We start from the raw sequence: 18,229 nt of genomic DNA, 5'->3' as shown, positions 1-18,229 counted from the left end.
GAATACCACCACCGTAGTCAATCTGTCTGCAACAGGGCCACGTTTCCCCAAAGCTTGCTTAGGTACCTAGATTTTGTTTGGGGGGCGGCATTTCAGCTAGGCTGTTGTGAAGCCTGCTCATTATGGGACGCGGCATCAAAGCCACTTTTATCACCCCTCCTAAGCTCGATAGGAGTCACCATCATCACTGATACAATGAATGTATCTGGCAGTTAGAGCGACATGCTGGCGCGGAGATGAATGGGGATGCTATTTTCCCAGGTTTGACGGGTCTAACTCAGTGGGTGAGCCGCCCTAGTTGAAACATGTATACCTACTCTTACAGCCTCCTCCTTGTTCCTGTTATCCGATGACTCCTCTCCTACACGTCCATGCCGTTCTCGCGGACCTTCTGCCCCTTCTCGTTGTACATGATGACACTAAAGGCCTCGTAGTCGTCGTCGTCGACCAGGTGCTCGTCGTCGTCGGCATCCGGCGGCAGCTTGCTGTAAAGACCCATGCCAGGCTTCGGCCACAGCGGGGCCAGGGGATCAAACTCGTCGTCCTCGTCGTCGGGCCGCTCCTGGCTGTCCTCCTTGTGGAGGGCGTGGTCTTTGCCGTTCTTGCTTCCGCCGTTGGCCGAGGCGCGGGCTCCCTTGGCCGAGCTGGACCGGGCGTTGTTGGTGGCGGCTTTACGCACAAAATTAATCTGGCCTATCGGGTTGGCGTCTGAGCGGGGAAACAGGCCCTCTGTAGTCGAGCCGGCAAAGAGGAGTCGAGGCATGCCCTGGGCATTCGGGCTCGCGTCGGCGGCCGAGGCCGGGAATATGGGTAGGTCGGGGTGGAGGTCGAGGCAGTTCATGAGCAGGCCCACTAGGTCCTGCTGTGGAAGGGTTGAGAGGTAAGCGCGTTTCTGTTGGGGCGTCTTGCCGGCCCAACTTTCCTTCGGTCTCGGCTCGATCCTCTGCTTCTTGGTGAGGTGGCGCTCCCGCTTGGCCTGGCACGTGGCGCAGAACCAGGCCCTACTCTGGTCGCGCACGGCCTCGTCGTCGATCCAGGGCTCGTGGCACATCTGGTGCCAGCCGTCGTTGCAGCCGTCGCAAAAGACCATCTGGTTGCTAGCTGGGCTGTGCATCCGGGTGCACTTCTTGCACAGGGCCTGCTGGGCGGTGCGCTTGCCGTACTGGGCTCGCTTCTTGGTATTCGTGTCCATAGCCGCGGGGTTGTAGGTCATGGGCTTCTGGACCTGCCTACCGGACTTGGTCATAGTGAGCGGAACAGCGGGCGGCGTGTTGGTGGCGGGGGGTTCTCGGTCGGAGAGGTCGGTGAGGCTAGAGAGGCTGCTGGAGGCGTCGTCATCGGCGCCCTTAACACGTTTTCGCTTGACACCAGAAGCCTTGGGGACCGCCAGGGCCTTTAGCTTCTTAGGCTTGCTCTCGACTGGGGCAGCGAATTTAGCTTGGGCAGCCTTTGCTGAAGGAAGCTTCCCGGGTCCCGACAGGCCGCTCGAGATCCTTCTGATAGCGCTCATGTTCGGGTCACGGTACCTGGGGGGGGTAGGCATCGGGACGGGAGGAGCGAGGGTGGGGATTGGGACGACAGGCGAAGGGGATGGTGATGGTGCAGCAACAGGCATCTGCATTGTCATAGAAGTAGACGTGTTCATGCTCATGACAAGTCTCCTCTTAACATCCTCGTATGTTGCTGGCTTGATGTCTGCAGTCATGGAAGGCGACGCAGCCGAGAGGGCGGAGCTAAGGCTGCTCGGCTCCCCTTTCATTCGCTTCAGAATCATCTGGGTGGCGGCGGTGAACTGGGGGATGTAGGGCGGTCTTGTTGGCGAGAAGGAAGACTCGGAGGCCTGGCGGGGAGCTGGAGCTGGAACTTCGCCGGAGGGGAGTGAGAGGGCCGGCGGAGCTCTAGTCGCCCCGTCTCTTCCGGGAAGCTCTGCGCCATCCCGAGGCGGGTGCGGGTCGGCCATAGTAAGTGGTCGGGGTGAAGGACGGAAAAGGTCAAAGCAAAATGGGGCCCGTTCCCATGTTATGGCTGCGAGACCGCTCGGATCCCCAGCATTTCGCTGCTGCTGGCTAGAGGGCATATTAGTTAGTACAGGTAGGTATGATGTGCACGTCTGTCTGTCTGTTTTTGTTTCTTTCTTCTTCTTCTTTTCTTTCTTTTTTTCGTTCAATATTTTTGAGGGTGAAGAGTTGAATCGAGTTTACTCACTCGCTGCACTTGCTGTCAAGGTCAAGTGAGAGCTCGATAGTAGCAGAGAACCGTCCAAAGCAAAATGGTGCCCCTGCCCTTTAGATGATTAATGTATATGTAGCATATCATCCATGCCCACGACCCGACCGTATTCGTGCAGCTCGGCAATCCTCTCGGAATTTAGAAGAATAGAATTGGCGATTGAATGTCGCAGTATACGTACGGAATAAGGCAGTCTGTACTTTTCAGTAAATAAACAAGGTGAAGTGACCAAGGGCAGAAAGGTGGTTCGATTCCGAGGTTTCGCGTCCCAAAACACGTGACAATCACGTGCTAGCCCCTAACCCTGATCACATGTGGAGTACGGAGTACATACGCAGGACTAGACGCTCCACCGAGAAAGCCCGCTGTGGACTTCTGTAATTCCAGGACCTATCCAGCTTGTATCCAAACCTATGGATAGATGGATGCATCTTCGGTCATCGAACAACCCCCCCTTCTCTCAACTCGCGGATGCAGTCCTCGCCCAGGCCGAGATGCTCCCGCAGGATCTCGTCCGTGTGCTGGCCCAGCGTCGGCGGCGCGCTTCGCACTCTCGGCCGCGCCTCTGAGTATTTGACAGGAGAGTTGACCAGTTTGATAGGTCCGCAGTCGTCGTGCTCTACCTCGACCACCATGTTCCGCGCCCGCGTGTGATCGTGCGTCAACGTCGCCAGCACGTCGTTGACGGCCGCATACGGCATCCCCCTGCCCTCGAATATGTCAAGCCACTCCTGCGTCGTCTTAGTCACGGTGATCGCCTCAATATCTTGCTCGAGATTGTCCCGGTTCGCCACCCGCTGCGCATTAATCTTGAACCTGGCATCCTCCTTCCACTCGGGCCGACCCAGTCCGTCACACAGGATGCCAAAGAGGCGGTCATTTCCCCCGCCGAACAGAATGTCGCCGTCTTTGGTTTCGAAAGACTTATACGGCACGATGGAGGCTGCAAGACGTCAGTCAGCACACGGCAATGATATACATGCATATACTCCCAGCCCGGGAACACATACGATGCGCCGTGCCCCAGCGGCCCGTGTCGCTCTGTCCGCTTATCAGGCAGCTGCTCGCGATGTTGGCCAGCGTGGCTGTCTGGCAATCGCTTAGAGCCGCATCGATGTGCTGGCCCCTCCCCGTCTTGGCACGCGCCAGCAGAGCTGCCATGATGCTATTACTTGTGTACAGCCCCGTCGTGAGGTCGGTGACGGCAACCCCGACTTTGACGGGCGGCCCGTCTCTGCTGCCCGTGATGTGCATCAGCCCGAACTCGGCCTCCACCATGACGTCGTAGCCCGCCCGCTGCGAATATGGGCCCGTCTGGCCATAGCCTGTGACAGATGCGTAGATGAGCGCCGGGTTGATCTTGCGTATCGTCTCGTAGTCCATGCCGTACTTCTTGAGCGCCCCTGGAATATAGTTCTCCACCAGGATGTCGCACTTGGCCGCCAGCTTGTGGAGGATGTCGACTCCGGCCGCGTCTTGGAACGAGAGAGCCAGCGACTTCTTGTTCCGGTTCACCTGCGTCGAGGGTCAGCCGCCAACGACCGCGTGGTGCGTCTAACTGAGAGTAATACCCCAAGGAAGTACGCCGACTCACCGGGCCCTTCTCGGGACGAACCCGACTTATACGCGGCATACGGAGGGCCCCATGCGCGAGTGTCGTCGCCCCGGACAGGGTGCTCCACCTTGATGACCTCGGCACTTGGACGGCCCTGTCAACTGGCGCTCCGCTTGTGTCGTGGAATGTTCCTACTCACCCAAGGTCGCCCAGGATCTGGGTGCAGTACGGCTGTCCGGTTGTATCTTAGCAACTCATCGACTAATCATCCAGAAGTGTGTATGTCGCCATGCCCTTTCTTACCCCGGCAAGAACTCTCGTCATATCAAGCACCCGGTAGCCCTCAAGAGGGAGCGAGCCATCAGCCGAGACAGCTGCAGTGCTTGTAAACCTCCGACGACTGGCGATTCTGGGGTAGACAGTCCAGCCACCTGCTAGACGTGCCGTGAGCCGCCTAAGCGCAGCCGAGGCGCATCTCATATTGAAGTCTCAATATTGCAAACAGTGACACTAGAAAGATACTCAAAGATCAAAGGCCAGCAACGATGTAGGAATAAAAGGGGAGCTCCTTGTTGTTGAACCCCTGGCACCACGGAACCCCGCCATTACATAGGTAGTCAGCTCCAGCACCAGTCCGGATGCGCCGTCTCCGCCCTCGGATTGGGTTACAGGGAGAGTGTTTGGAGAACAGTCGGCTAGAAAGAATGCACTATGTCAACAAGAAACCCGACTATAGTGGATTTAAGCCAGATCTAGATATCACAGAAGAGAACGTAAAAGAGATCAATAAAAAAATTGATAAATAGTATGTAAAGTACCTGAAAATACGGATATCTGCTTTTGGAGATTCAGACGTTTCCCAGCTGTAGGACCTAGCTAGCGTCAGCTGGCTCCGGCTGCAGAGAACCTGCCAAGCTTTTACCGGTCGCGCCACTGGACTTCGAACTTTTAGAAGCAACATCTCGCAGGCTTCAGAATTGATGAGACACAGCAAGCAACAATTCTTCACTTTAGCAACCGCGCCCGCAACCTTCTTATCCGAGTAGCCTCAGAGACGCCCACACAACACAACACAACACAACACCTCACATACCCGGATTCGGACAGTCTCACATCACGGCCATGGATTACCAGAATCGCGCGGGCTCCAAGTTTGGCGGCGGCGGCGTGGCCTCGCACAGCGCCACCAGCGCCGACCGCCGCGAGCGCCTGCGCAAGCTCGCGCTCGAGACCATCGACCTTGATAAGGATCCCTACTTCTTCCGCAACCACCTGGGCTCGTTCGAGTGCCGCCTCTGCCTGACGGTGCACCAGAACGACGGCTCCTACCTGGCCCACACCCAGGGCAAGAAGCACCAGACCAACCTGGCGCGCCGCGCCGCGCGCGAGCAAAAGGAGGGCAAGGGCGAGATCGACCCCAACACGGGCCTGCCCGTCGGCGTCATGGGCGCCGGCTTTGCGGCGCTGGGCTTGGGCGCGCCGCGCCGCAACCTGGTCAAGATCGGCCGCCCGGGCTACAAGATCACCAAGGTGCGCGACCCCATCACCAAGCAGCAAGGGCTGCTGTTCCAGCTGCAGTACCCCGAGCTCGGCGCCGGCGTGACGCCCAAGTGGCAGGTCATGAGCGCCTTCACGCAGCGCGTCGAGGAGCCCGACCGCAACTTCCAGTACCTGCTCGTGGCCGCCGAGCCGTACGAGACGTGCGCCTTCAAGATCCCCGCGCGCGAGCTCGACAAGCGCGAGGACCGCCAGTTCAGCTTCTGGAGCCCAGACTCCAAGGACTACTGGATCCAGATCATGTTCATGACGGAGCGCGAGGAGCGCTTCAACGCCGCCCCGGGCCTGACGGGAAGACGTTGAAGATGGGGGAACAACATACCAAAGAGAACAAGGATACGAGAAAAGGACGACATATTACTTATTATACCCGCGCCCCCAAGGATTGTTTAGCACCACATGTGGCGAGACGGGGAGGCTACCGGAAAACAGAAAATGGGAAAAAGAAACAACCATGAAAGTTCTTTCATTCTCGGATCTCACTCGACACTCGGGGAATCATCGACAAGAAATCAACGAGACATGTACTCGACCTCGCCCTCATCATCCAATAATTTTACATCCCCCTCAACAAAAAAAGAAAAAGAAAAAGAACCCAAACACCCAAACTCTTCCAGTCTTATCATCCACCAACCATACCAGCGTATCGAGAAAGGCGAGAAGAGATTTCTGGCACTGTATTCATGGTGCTGTTGTCTTGCATGAGGATTGGGCTTTCATGATGTTCATCAGACGCGCGGGGCAAGCGAGATAAGCTGTAAGGGCTGCCGACAATTTTGATTTTTCCTTGGACAATACTGAAATCTAGCTAACCTCAGATCTGATGGCATAGCAGAGCCCAAGCATTGTAACTCATAATTACGACCCACGTGCAAGGAGCACGCGAAAAAGAAAAGAGAAAGTCTGTATGTAGTATGTTGTTGTATATACTGTGTAGTGCCGTCAATTACAGCCGCCCAGGATCATAAATCCGCTGAATTGAAGAGACAATGATGAATCAGTGAACAAGCAAGTGTCAAGAAAGTTCCCGAGGTAGACGGTTATTCCTGATACCGTTGTTGTTCTTAGTAGCCTATAGTGCAAGATAGCCCCTTGGCCCATCTCGTCGAGAGACCGCCCACATGCAAGATACAAATCTCTATGCAAAGCCTCCTCGCTCTCTTTTTCTCTTCTCCGAAAGAAATCGGCTCAAATATAACAACGCTCTCATCTCCACATGCCCTGAAGCCTGCCTGGCACGTTCTTCGTGTGCCTTCGGTGGTCTATTGCTCTTTCGGTACCCTAATTCCTCTTCTGACTTCCCGTGCTGGCTGTGTCAAATATGCTAGTATAGATAGTTACCTAGCACCATAGTAGGAAAGACGAGATCAAGCGAAATCGCGACACGGTACGTCAAACCGAGGGACTTGACGAGCAATAAAGAAAGGATGCCGCAGTGAGAGGATCGCACAAGTGCCAAAATAAGATTGAAGGAGCCAAAATGCTTTGCAGTAGAGCATTTATCCTAATGGTACGCCGACGTAGCGTCGAACAATCATCGGAAGTTGTTATCAAACCGCTTGAACGTGTACCCGATAAACGGCAAGCTCATCTCGGGACTCTCCTCCGTCTGGCCTGGCACACTGCCGGCTGCGGTCCTAGCGACTTGCGCGGCCTTGAGCAGGGTGGCATTGTCTGTCTGGTCGATCTCATCGATGGGGAAGTATGTGGTATCGGTGGCCGAGGTCAGGCGCGGCTCAAACGGCGCACGGATTCGACGCAGGCTATCGAATTCCACGCCACGGAAGAAGGAATGACCCTTGATCTCGTGCGCCCCACTCCGGCCGAGACGATTCTCAGAGTTGCAGATAAGGCTAGATAGAAATGGTACGCGGTGAGCAAAAAAAGGGGGAAGAAGTGAGTAGGAGTAAGGATTATCAGCCTCACCTTCGAATCAAGTTCTCGGCCTCAACGCCGAGCTGGATGTCATCCGGAAAGTAGAGAGACTGCCTCCAGTTGACGATCTTCCGGTAGGTGTCATGGCTGTCCTCGGCACAGAAAGGAGGCCAGCCGACCAAACATTCAAACATGATGGTCCCGAGAGACCACCAATCACAGTCAAACGAATACCCATGGCCCGTAAAAATCTCGGGAGCAATATAGTCAGGAGTTCCGACGGTAGAGTAAGCCATCAGTCGCCTGGAGCGTCTCCAGTCATTGATCTGTGCCCGATTGCTAACGGTCAAGTTAATCTGGTCAATGGCAATCGAGTGCCGGTTGTCGCGCGGCTTATTTGACTTTCCCTGGAGAAGCTGTTGGTAGTAGTTATTATCGTGCAACTTGTGGAAGCCGGTAGAGAGACCAAAGTCGGTCAGCTTGACATGACCACCCCTATCCAGGAGGATGTTGTCCGGTTTAATGTCCCTGCGAAACAAATCAGCTTGCCTGCAGCCTACACAGTTTCGATCTATGTCAAGACTCCTTACCGGTGAATGAAGCCCAACTTATGGACTGCCTCAATAGCCAGAACAATCTCGGCTACGTAAAACCGCGTGATATCCTCCGAGAAAATCTCGTACTTGATCAACATCGTCATCAGATCGCCACCGGGTAGAAACTCCATGAGCATGTACAAAAAGTTCACGTCCTGGAACGTTGTGTACAGCTTGACGACCCAGGGGCTGTCGGATTCTGCCAGGATGTCGCGCTCTGCTCGGACGTGGGCGAGTTGATCCTTCTTGAACATTTCCGTCTTGATCAGGGACTTCATGGCGTAAACCTTTCCGTCCGCCTTTTTCTGCACTAGCTTGACTTCGCCAAATGCTCCCTTGCCGATAATCTTGACGGTTGAATAGTTCTCCGGCTTGTCCTTGGTTCTTAGGAAGCGCAAGTAGGAGCCTTCTTTCCTGCCTCCGGTCGCCCAGATAGATTCGCGACGGCGGGGATCGGTGTTCTCTCCCAGTTTCAGCTCCATCTCGCTCTGTCTAGACAAACGCACGTAGAGTTAACACCAGTGCCAGAATAAAACGTGTCCCGCCATGCCCGCTGCGGGACCCAACCAGACAAGCTACATAGGAAGGACATACCTCTGGTTCCGTTCTCTGGCTCGCTTAACACTATCCTTGAAGAAGTCCGAAGCCAGCTGGGAACACTTCTTCTGGTTATTGTTGGCGTTGGGGCCGTACTTGTCGGGGTTCCGCTCCGGGGCCGGAGCAAACTCTAGTTGAGGGGGAGGAGCTGGTGGTGCCGGCATAGGCGCATTCAGGTAGTTACCGTAACCAGCTTGCTGATTGTTCTGCGAGCCCGCCGTGCGTGGCCGCTGCGCCGGAGACGGGCCGCGAGAGCTATAGTTCCGAGCGCCACCTTGTGGGGGGGCACCTAGGTTCTGCGCGCCGCCCAGATGCTGGTGTGAGAACTGCTGGGCGAGACCGGTATTCGGGTCATTGCTGGTGCCAGGCGTGTTTGACCGAGGCTGCTGGTAGCCCTGACCGCCAGAGTTGTAGTCGGCAACTTGGGCAGACAGCATCGACGAGTATTGGGGGGCATACGGGCTCTGCTGCTGTTGCGGTACTTGCTGTGGCTGTTGTTGTTGCTGCTGCTGCTGCTGCTGCTGCTGCTGCTGTTGCTGTTGTTGCTGTTGTTGCTGCTGCTGCTGCTGCTGCTGCTGCTGTTGCGGTGGAACATAGTAGTTTGTCGAAGAGGCATAGCCTGCAGGATAGCTTTGAGTTGGCTGGGCGCCAGCACTTGTAGGAAGAGGGGGCTGGCTCGAGGGGCCCGCCTGAAAGACAGGCTGGGGAAAGGTCGACGGGGTGGTGGGATATGTACGGTCTGTAGTGGCCAGCCGCTCATTGTTGTTCCCAAAGTTTAGGTACAACCTGTTGCCGTTGTTGTCCATCTTGGTGGCGTGCTACTGACGTACTTGCCTAAGGTATGTAAGGTAGCCTATGTACCTGGATGGGGTACGATTGGGTTTACCGCGGTTCGCCGATTCGGGCCAGCTGGTTGCGACGATTGCCGACGAGCGACGCTGTTTTGTCGTGGAGGCGGTGCGCTCAGAAGGGGATATAGATTGAAGAGTAAAAAGCTTGCCTTTGGTTGGGACAAGGGCTCTGGCAAGAGTCAGGTCCTGCGTGGCACCAAACGTGGGACGTGGTGGGAATGAAGACTCGGTCGCTAAGGTCAAGTCGTCCCGCTTCTCTATTTAGCGGTGGGGCACTGCGACGTCGCAAGGAGCCGAACGTCGTTCAACCGCAGCAAAGGCGCAAAAGACGTGATCGGATCGTGATCTCGAGTATTCTGGCTACACAAGAAGGAGAGGTACCACCGGTCAGTTCAACTCATCGGTTGATGCTTGACACGAGAGGCCTTGCTGTGGCATGTGCAGGTAAAAAACGCTGGCAGAAAGGTAGGTGTGAATGGAGGTTGGCAGGAGGGAGGGGTTGAATGAAGTCGGCCTGGTGCCTGCTGACAGGCTTGAAAAAGGTTGAAGGGGCCTGTCTGGGGCCTAGGCCTTCAGAAGGATGGAAGCGCTGGGGTATGTATTTCGTATGTACGTACAGTACTGTACTGTATGGATGCATATACAGGGCAGGAAAGTACTGTACTCCGTCCCTCAGAAGGTACTCCGGAGGTTTGTTTGTTCATGAAATCTTACCACAGTCCAGTGGGCATTCTTGAGCCACCCCAGTTCTCTTATTTCGTTGCCCTTTTCCCACTGGTTAGCCAGCCGAGCCAGCGTGCAATTGGAGGGGTCAAGTTCCATTGCGAGATTTCGAACCTCACTCACACTGGAAGACATGTTTGTGTGGGGTCGATTAGCGCCTCGACACTGCACCTAGCCGGGCCATCCCCGTGCTTTCCCAGGTTCTGGCTCTCAGGAGTCTCAGGGGGTTCCCCTCCTCGCGAGACCAGGCCCCTTTTTGGAGTCTCCCCTCGCTCGTGCTCTCAGTTTCGAAACAAGATCTGACATTGGAATGCACCAAATCCTTGTTGTCAAAGCTTACGCGCCTTATATTTTCTCGAATTACGCTCTTTTGCAGACTTGTACTCTGAGAAGTGAAACGCGACTTCAACTTGGCGACTTTAGCAAACCCGTTTAGACCGGAATCTCTCGATAGATACAAAACCGAGCGCCTTACCTAATATGTTCTACCAACTATTCATCTACAATGCCAATCAAGAGACGCTCGGCCACATGAGAAGGGCTTTTGAGATGATTTTGCCTGTCTTAACTGCGCGCGCCGTCAGGTATCCGCTAACTTGGCCATTGAAGGTACTTAGGTGCTTCATACCGGGAGGCTCTCCGGATCCTCCGTAGATAATTATGGAGATCTAGAACAAGCCAACGGAGGTAGGTACCGGCTACCGAAGTATAATTAAGGGGAAGTCTGCTTTGATTGTAACGCATGCAAAGGGTAAGCAAAGTTGTAAACTTACACGGTAATCGCGCGTCAAGGCCTCATCGAGATATCATCCAAGGACCTCGCAAAGAACAACGGTTACGGGCCGAATATAGAATGCTCAATGCACAGGCCCGCCCAGCCCGGCTATCTCTTAGGCGCCGGCTTTAGGTAGGGCGGCACATATATACTTGAGTTTCCTCGGGGCTTATTGGAAGCTTCCAAATTCCTTCCAGAGCCTGAACGGAATGAACTTCCAGGTAGCGAGCGTTCCCGGTCGACGGCAACGCTTCCCGGTATGGCCCGTGCGCGCGCCATGGCCCGTGCGCGCGCCATGTTCCTTATCGCGCGGCACAGATAAGGAGAGAGTTTATGGAAATTTGAGAGAATGAGAATGCATGCGAACAGCTTCGCTGCAACTGTGCTGCCACCACACACACACCCGACTTCGGCATTTCCAGTCCCGTTCAAACCACCACGCCAATCCCAGACGCCTCGATCGAGGCTGCGGCAGGCCAGATGCGCTCATAGTGCCAGTCGCCCCCCCCCCCCCCCCCCTAGGAAGCTCCAACAGCACCAGAACCAGGATGGCTGACCCAACACCAACGCCAACACCAACACCAGCGCCACCATCCGTGGCCAAGGAGGCGGTATGATATACTCACTCATATTCTTCCCCCTCTATTCGGCGTCTAAAATTGTCGTTTTGTAGCCCCCAAAGGCACCGCCGCCAAAGGTGCCGCCGCCCCGTAATCCGGCGTTGCGCATGCTCGGCCTTCCCGCGCTCCCTCGCAAGCTTCCCTCGCGGAACTGGTTGATCTTCTGGACCCTCTCCACCACCATCACTGCCGCCATCATCTACGACCGGCGGGAAAAGAAGAGAGCGATTGCGAGATGGAGACATGCCGTGGAGCACCTGGCCAAGGAGCCTTTGCCCGGCAACGGCCTGGCGGAACCGCGCAAACTCACCATCTTCCTGTCGAGTCCACCTAGCGACGGTCTACGCGTGGCCCAGGACCACTACACCGAATACGTCAAGCCGATACTGGCCGCAAGCGGGCTAGACTGGGAGTTTGTGCAGGGCCGGCGCGAAGGTGATGTCCGCGCTGTAATGGCGGAGAGGGTACGCAAGGTCCGCCGCGGCTGGGAGGGCAGCGCCGGCCCAGACTCGGACCGTCCGCCAACCGACGACGAGATTGTTACCGCGGTCCGCAGAAGCCGTGGCATTGAGGAATACGCTGGCGTTCGAGGCGACATCGTCATTGGCCGTCACACGTGGAAGGAGTATATCAGGGGGCTCCATGAAGGCTGGCTTGGCCCCCTAGCGCCCCCCCCGAGCCCGAGCTCCCTCTTCCAGAAGCTGCCACTTCCGAGTCTACCTTGGGCGAGGATGAGAAACCTGCCGAGGAAAACCCTCCTGTAGTCCAAGAGACAAAGCCAAAGAGGCCGCCCCAGCCGAAGCCATACAACACCACAAACGACTACATTGCCGAGTCACTCCCTTTGCTAACCCCTAATGAGTTCTCGCCTGTCGCTCCAGTCCCCGAGCCGCACATCCTGGGCTTCCTAAACACACCCACACGCATGATGCGGTTCTTTAACCGCCGTAAGCTTGCGGATGATATCGGCCGGCAAGTGGCCGCCGTGTGCTTGTGCACATACCGCGAGTTCCACGAGGCTGCGGAGCACGGCTCTGACGAAACAGACGCGGAGAAACGGTACGAGCAGCAGAAGGAGCTGGCGTGGGAAGAGAAGGACTGGGTTAAGGCGGTGTGGAAGGAGGACAAGCCGAAGGCCGAAGGCGCCGCTGTCGACAACGACGACGGGGTTACGGAGAAGATACGCGCTCGCCCGATCGTCATGGATCCGCGTGTGGCCGCCCGCATGCGCCGCTTCGACCTGCTGCCAGAGGACGGGGCCAGAGTCAGGCGGTTTGTGGTCCCCGAAGAGGAGGTCGAGGGCTGGACCAAGGGGAAACTCCGTCAACTCTACCGCTGGGGCGTGGACAAGACCAGGCCAAAGAAGCTCACCCCTCTGGACGACTCTGACGTCGAGTAGGGATTTTCCGAGAACGTCGGAATCGAAGTAAGGCCATGCCCCAGACATCTGAGACGCAGCATATCATCAGAGTTGTGACGTAGGAAGTGTAATATATCTAGTTTGTAGGCATCTGTCTGCAGCGGACCCCGGAGCCGTTTGTACATTATGCCATTATAAAAGGAGGGTGCTGGAGGTTTCCGTCGGAGGGGGTTTAGAATGGGGGCCTGGACCATGAAATTTTTAGCATCAGCCTGTCACCTGTAGAACCAACCATAATGAGACTCCTCTTTGATATATTGAAGTCAAGTCCGCAATACGCGTGCACACAGATATTACAAACAACTCCCGGTCGGGTCCAGACAGAGCCTAGTGGAATTTTGTCAATCAGCGGCCCAAGTATATAGTTGAACGTACAGCACAGCATGGAGGCCCCAACGCCAGTTATCATCAGCTTCGTAGTCTCAGAGTCATCGTCTGTCAACGACAGTAGCTGCCTGGTGAGCGGTAGCCATCAGCCCATTTATGCTTCTCGGCTTTTTCTGCATAGACCCTGGAAGCCAGGCGGTCTTGGAGTTGACATCTTAGCCATCAAACTGTGGGAGAGCCGGATGCTCGATTCCCTTAGCCGATCCAGCAAAGATTCCGAGTGAATAAACCGCCTGTGAGATGGGGGGGTTTTCTTTCTGGAGGGGAGAGTAAACGATATCAATCGTCGTCATCGTCGTCCGAGGAGCCGTAGTCGACGAGCCCGCCCAACTTTTTCGCTAGTGCCGGCGGCGACGGTTTGGCCGCGCTCGGTGGTGGCAGTGGTGATGTCTTCTCACCGGCGTCTACTTTCTTGGGACCGGGAGCTACTTTCTCGGTCCCCGCCTCTGCTACGAGCTTCGCCTTCGGCTTCTCGGTAGCGTCCTGCGCGCTCCCCGCCGTCGACTGCCTCCTGATAGCGGCGCCGCCGACGAGCAGGCCCTTGACACGCTTCTTTTTGTCGCGGTCCTTTTCCGAGCGCCGCCGCTTCCGCCCGCTACCGGCCGCCCACTCCTCTTCGTAGTGGTCGTCGTCCTCTGCTCCTCCTTCCCCCACGTCGTCCGCGCCGCCGCCGGTGCCGTCTAGCGCGTCCAGCGACGTAGAACCACCACCAGCAGTAGCGGCCGTCTTCATCTGGGCAGCGCGGAACGCCTGCAGGCCGGCCTCGGTCTCGCGGCGCAGGCGCTCCTCGTCGGCGCGGCGGCTGGCGCGCACGTCGTCGAGAAAGTCAATCTCGTCGTCGTCGAGCGCGCGGAACTGGTTGCGGATGCGGTGGGCCTCCTCGAAGGCGGCTTGCTTGGCGGCCTTGTTCGCCTGCAGTACGTCGAACAGTGTGCGCTCGCCATTGGGGCCGGCGGCGGTGGCGGCGGCCTGGCGCGCCTCGTCGCGCCGCCGCCGGTCGGCCTCGAGCTGCTTGGTCACCTCGAGCCACTCGTTGCCCTTCCGGTCCGTGTTGTCGGACGACGCCGGCGGCGGGGCCGCAGCGGCTGTTGCCTCGCCCGTGGCAGCATCGATAGCGCCAGCCGAGACAAAGCGCGATGCCATGTAATGTTGCCTCCTTTGCCAGTGTCCGATGCGTGGCGTGGGTTTTACTTCCGATTGTCTCGGCTCGCACTCTATTCCTCTGATTTCTTTCTCTCACAGTTTCCTTAGGTAACTTTTTTGCTCAAGAACAAGCCCTGGCCTGAAATAATTGATGTCCCATGGATTTAATTTAGAAAGGGAGGGGACGCAATTCCAGTGGGAGATGTTGGTGGATATTAGAGAGACGCTCGGAAGGGGCATGGGCATGTATGTGGCGACATGCAGTAAACTTTCTTTAGCAAAATAAAAACAAGAGAAATGCCTGCCCGACCTTGACCCCTTCTTAGCAGCGTAAAAGAATTATGAGGTATTCATTCACTGACTTGTGGCACGAATCTCAGTGTCGATAGTTCAGTGCTGTCATTGGCCGATAGATGAAAAGATGATAGACGTGCCTCTACGAAGCGGGACAGAAAATCATGGGAATTCAATGTGGGGCCGGCCACCCCCACCACACACCGTACCACAACCAGCATGGCAGTCAGTACTGTACGGCTACATGCTAGAATCTCCACCAACACGCACAACCATCCGCCAGATCGCAAGTCACAACAAGCAGGAGTTAGAGTTCAGATTATCAGGGTAATTTGTTTTTAGTCTTGTTTCTCAAGTTGTAAAACTTGAAACTCATCAATCTTACAAGGCCAAAGACTACCAGGCAATCTTTATTTTATTCAGATAGCCAGATCTCGCGAGGCCAATGTCTCCCGTCGGCCAACGGTCCTCGAAATCGTAGCGCGAGCATCAGAGTATCGGCTGCGTTGGACGGCTTGTGCAAGACAAACCAAACCTCTCGAATACCACCAGCCAGACAGCGATTCCCTGTCTGTTTGCCCAGTCTCTCCTTTCCCCTGTTGCCTCGAGGCTCGTCAAATCGTGAGTGTGGATGGGGTTTGGAAAACATAAAACTTCCACCTCTTTGAATACAAGCATGAAAATATAAACGCATTGGAAAGTAAACACCACCGGCCCGCCCGTCCTGCCCCGTCCCCTCTCTACTGCGAAATGCAGAGTGCCCCGTTGATGAAAAGCTTTCTACCGCCGTGAAAAAACAGCCAAAGACGTTTAATCGGATGAATGCCCCCGACTCCTAACCACACGAGTTGCGCGATCCATACCGGCCAAACACGAAGGACAAGTAATCTGGAAGTCCAACCAGGGAGAGAACACGAATAAAGGGGCGAAACGAAAGAAAAAAGGGAAAACATAATAAGAAAGTTGTAAAACCAAGCCCCTTTTTCGTCCGTCCCAAAAATGCGTCTTGAGGCCATCACCACAGGGTCCGACTTTTCCCACACCATTGACCCTCGCCGGCCGAAAAAAGAAAAACGTAACAGAGAAAGCAATTTGCATCCTTGGAAATAGCAGCAGATGTGAACCGCCCCCCGAAACTTTTCGCATCATCGAGAATATGTCGCAAATGATCCCCTTTTGAAGTGGCACCGTGCCAAACGACGACCGTCTCCGAACGCCTCGGTGTACTGCCCTAACCAGGCAGATATCCTGCCCAATGTCTGCAAGAAAAAGAAAACGAGTAAACCCGGCCTCCGGCCAAAGAGAAAAAGAAAAGAAAGTGAGATTAAAAACTGGCCTCCATGTTGGAACACCATCTCTGAAATCAAAAAGGGGACACCGAAGAGTGAAAGGCAAGTCGCGGCAACTGATTCAACAACGGCCAAATAGACGCCGAGTATTCAAGTTGCCCTCGCAGCCTCTCACTCCAAATCTATAGAATATGGCATGTCCAAGCCCGCAGCAAGCCCAAAGTCATGGGCAACAGTGAAGACGCACCATTTAACCCAAAACTATCGGGTTGCGGAGTGCGTGCTGGCGAAAGACCTGGTAAAAGTGGAACCGAGTCGGAGTCGCAATCGTGAAAAGTTCGTTTGGCCGAAATCTATGAGCCGAATCCGAAGGGGAAAAACCGTGGTATTAAGATTCAAAACGCCGATGTATGAGATGTTGCCGAACCGTATACCAAAAAACAAAATGAATTAATTGAGATCAACCTGCGCCAACAACGGGCAGGGCCGCCGAACGACTAGAGGCGTGACGCAAGTCACTATCGTCTTTGGTCAATCTCGGTCCGGGCACTTCGCGGAGCAGAGTCGCAGGAAGAACCGGAAGCTAAGAAATTATGACTTTTTTGTCGTTTTTGATGAATCCAGTCCATTCATCAGTCGGGGTATCTGGATGCAATGTATAGATTCTCCGATGTCCTGAAAAAAAAGAAACGACGTCTGGGGTAGACGATGCAGTGGGAAACTTGAGTAATGACCCTAAGGCACTTGAAAGAAACAGTGCTGGGGAGAGGACCGCCGCTTCACTTGTTGTTAAGCAGCAAGCGTGTCGTCTCAACCAACAACTGGCTGTCCGTAAGTGTGACCAGCGAAATAAGGCGCCTTGTTCTGTGCCGCAACGCAATTTGCGCAGTTGCAATCGGCGACACCTGGATGCTCCCAAATGTTGTGGCCATAGTTGTAGAAAGCACCATAGGGATTCCGGGATTGGTGGCCGGCGTGCTGGAAAGTATTGTAGGTTGCGGGCTGCTGAAATTGTCTGGATGTGCTACCGTTGCTCACAATCGCTCGGTCAAACCACTCCGTGTATTGCGTATTGACCGATGTGGCTGAATTCGAATACTCTGGAGTACCATATCCAGAATCCGGCGGCGTCAACGGAGCGGACGTTGGCCAAGCCATCGGGTAGCCCCATGAATTTTGGGTTTGGTCGCCTCGTCGGTAAGAGGGGGTCGGCACTTGGTTGCGTTTCATGCTCGAGAGACGCTCGTATTCGGCAACTTGCTGCTGATGCCACGTCGAGTAGCCCTGGGGATTCCGAGACCGCGCAAGTTCCGTCTCCGTGGGCGGAACGAGGACAGCCAAGCGTTCGCGGCTCGCCTGGGCCTGCTGCCGCTTCTTGTTGTCGAGCCACTGTTTCCAGTTTGCCAACCACGCATTGTAATCCTTGCTCTCGTCAAGATTGACATAGAGGCACCACGATATCGCTCTCAGCCACTCATATTCCAGAGTGTTGAGCTCCTGCACAGAGATCCCGCTCACTTCCGACCAAGATTTGTTCTGGAAGGTGTTGTCGTCGAGGAACTTGCTTCCCAGGAGGAGAGCAATGGTGAGCATACGCCAGATTTGACCCTCACTATGATTGTTCTGACCCTCGGCGTGCATCATATTGACGCGCTTCGCGAGGTAATTCATGCCAAGGAGAATGGTCGTGCTTGGAAGCCTCGTGGAGGTGAGAATCTGCGACACAAATTTTCGAAAAGCTACGTTGACCGAGTTTCGAGGCATAACGATTCGGGTCGCCATCTCAGAGACATAGTCGGCCATCATCTCAACCTCATAGTCGAGGACGGCACACACGCCTCCAGGCATCGTGGCTTGCAATTCGCAGATTCAGGGAAGTGGGAAGGTCGAAATGCTTCGGGCAGCTGGAATAGGTTCAGCAGGATGAAGGACACCTTCTGAGCACAGCGTGTTCCAGAGCCGAAGAGTCGAGAGGATCTCGAAAGGTAGAGGAAATCGAGATCTACTGGGATGTCTGAGCCATAGGTTGGGGATTCTTCTGCCTAGAGAAGCAGGTAATTCCTTAGTTGAAGAGTCGCCCAGTTTAAAAGGTCGTTAGGCCCGGTCAAGATCGCCAAAGGGTTGAAAGAAACTCGGTCGGGGGCTCTTTGTGGTTGTGTAGAACAAGCTTCTTGTTGCCGAACCAAATATTTTCAACCCGCTGCAACCTGTAAAAGGCAAAGACGAGTACAAATCGTGCCGAAATATCTAGGGCTAGATTGGAAAGAGAGCGTCCAAGCACCGCTAAAAGTCTTGTTAGTGTCAGGCCGATGTCAGGA

At 55.2% G+C, this 18,229-nt stretch overlaps 7 protein-coding genes across 7 annotated transcripts; 2 read left to right on the top strand and 5 right to left on the bottom strand.

Moving 5' to 3' along the window:
• Positions 1–361: 361 nt before the first annotated feature.
• B0T26DRAFT_641378 (uncharacterized protein) lies at positions 362–1,960 on the bottom strand (the record flags this gene model as incomplete). Its single annotated transcript, XM_060437333.1, has 2 exons — positions 362–566; positions 651–1,960. The coding sequence occupies 2 exons, from the start codon at positions 1,958–1,960 to the stop codon at positions 362–364; spliced, it is 1,515 nt and encodes a 504-aa protein (XP_060297947.1).
• Positions 1,961–2,581: 621 nt separating this feature from the next.
• Positions 2,582–4,594, bottom strand: B0T26DRAFT_701032 (CoA-transferase family III domain-containing protein). The gene is made up of 5 exons (XM_060441575.1): positions 4,088–4,594; positions 3,984–4,015; positions 3,801–3,927; positions 3,240–3,744; positions 2,582–3,172 (listed from the first exon to the last, which is right to left on the bottom strand). Exons 1-5 carry the CDS (start codon positions 4,262–4,264, stop codon positions 2,667–2,669), a joined length of 1,347 nt encoding a protein of 448 aa, XP_060297946.1. The 5' UTR covers positions 4,265–4,594; the 3' UTR covers positions 2,582–2,666.
• A 312-nt stretch (positions 4,595–4,906) lies between these two features.
• Positions 4,907–5,644, top strand: B0T26DRAFT_739342 (uncharacterized protein; the record flags this gene model as incomplete). The annotated part of the gene is made up of 1 exon (XM_060443698.1): positions 4,907–5,644. One exon carries the CDS (start codon positions 4,907–4,909, stop codon positions 5,642–5,644), a length of 738 nt encoding a protein of 245 aa, XP_060297945.1.
• A 1,231-nt stretch (positions 5,645–6,875) lies between these two features.
• B0T26DRAFT_749481 (kinase-like domain-containing protein) lies at positions 6,876–9,215 on the bottom strand (the record flags this gene model as incomplete). The annotated part of the gene is made up of 4 exons (XM_060445112.1): positions 6,876–7,194; positions 7,268–7,744; positions 7,807–8,304; positions 8,407–9,215. The coding sequence occupies 4 exons, from the start codon at positions 9,213–9,215 to the stop codon at positions 6,876–6,878; spliced, it is 2,103 nt and encodes a 700-aa protein (XP_060297944.1).
• A 2,091-nt stretch (positions 9,216–11,306) lies between these two features.
• On the top strand, positions 11,307–13,003 carry B0T26DRAFT_770153 (inner membrane protein import complex subunit Tim54-domain-containing protein; the record flags this gene model as incomplete). Its single annotated transcript, XM_060446535.1, has 3 exons — positions 11,307–11,369; positions 11,456–12,003; positions 12,045–13,003. The coding sequence occupies 3 exons, from the start codon at positions 11,307–11,309 to the stop codon at positions 12,775–12,777; spliced, it is 1,344 nt and encodes a 447-aa protein (XP_060297943.1). The 3' UTR covers positions 12,778–13,003.
• A 461-nt stretch (positions 13,004–13,464) lies between these two features.
• On the bottom strand, positions 13,465–14,328 carry B0T26DRAFT_673774 (N-terminal domain of NEFA-interacting nuclear protein NIP30-domain-containing protein; the record flags this gene model as incomplete). Its single annotated transcript, XM_060439639.1, has 1 exon — positions 13,465–14,328. One exon carries the CDS (start codon positions 14,326–14,328, stop codon positions 13,465–13,467), a length of 864 nt encoding a protein of 287 aa, XP_060297942.1.
• Positions 14,329–16,543: 2,215 nt separating this feature from the next.
• B0T26DRAFT_199000 (uncharacterized protein) lies at positions 16,544–18,229 on the bottom strand. Its single transcript, XM_060433733.1, has one exon. The coding sequence runs from the start codon at positions 17,757–17,759 to the stop codon at positions 16,722–16,724; it is 1,038 nt and encodes a 345-aa protein (XP_060297941.1). The 5' UTR covers positions 17,760–18,229; the 3' UTR covers positions 16,544–16,721.

The sequence above is a fragment of the Lasiosphaeria miniovina genome, assembly GCF_030549165.1.
Source record: "Lasiosphaeria miniovina strain SMH2392-1A chromosome Unknown B0T26scaffold_3, whole genome shotgun sequence".
NCBI lineage: Eukaryota > Fungi > Ascomycota > Sordariomycetes > Sordariales > Lasiosphaeriaceae > Lasiosphaeria > Lasiosphaeria miniovina.
The sequence above is the reverse complement of the archived record's forward strand: the minus strand, read 5'-3'. Positions and strand labels throughout refer to the sequence as shown.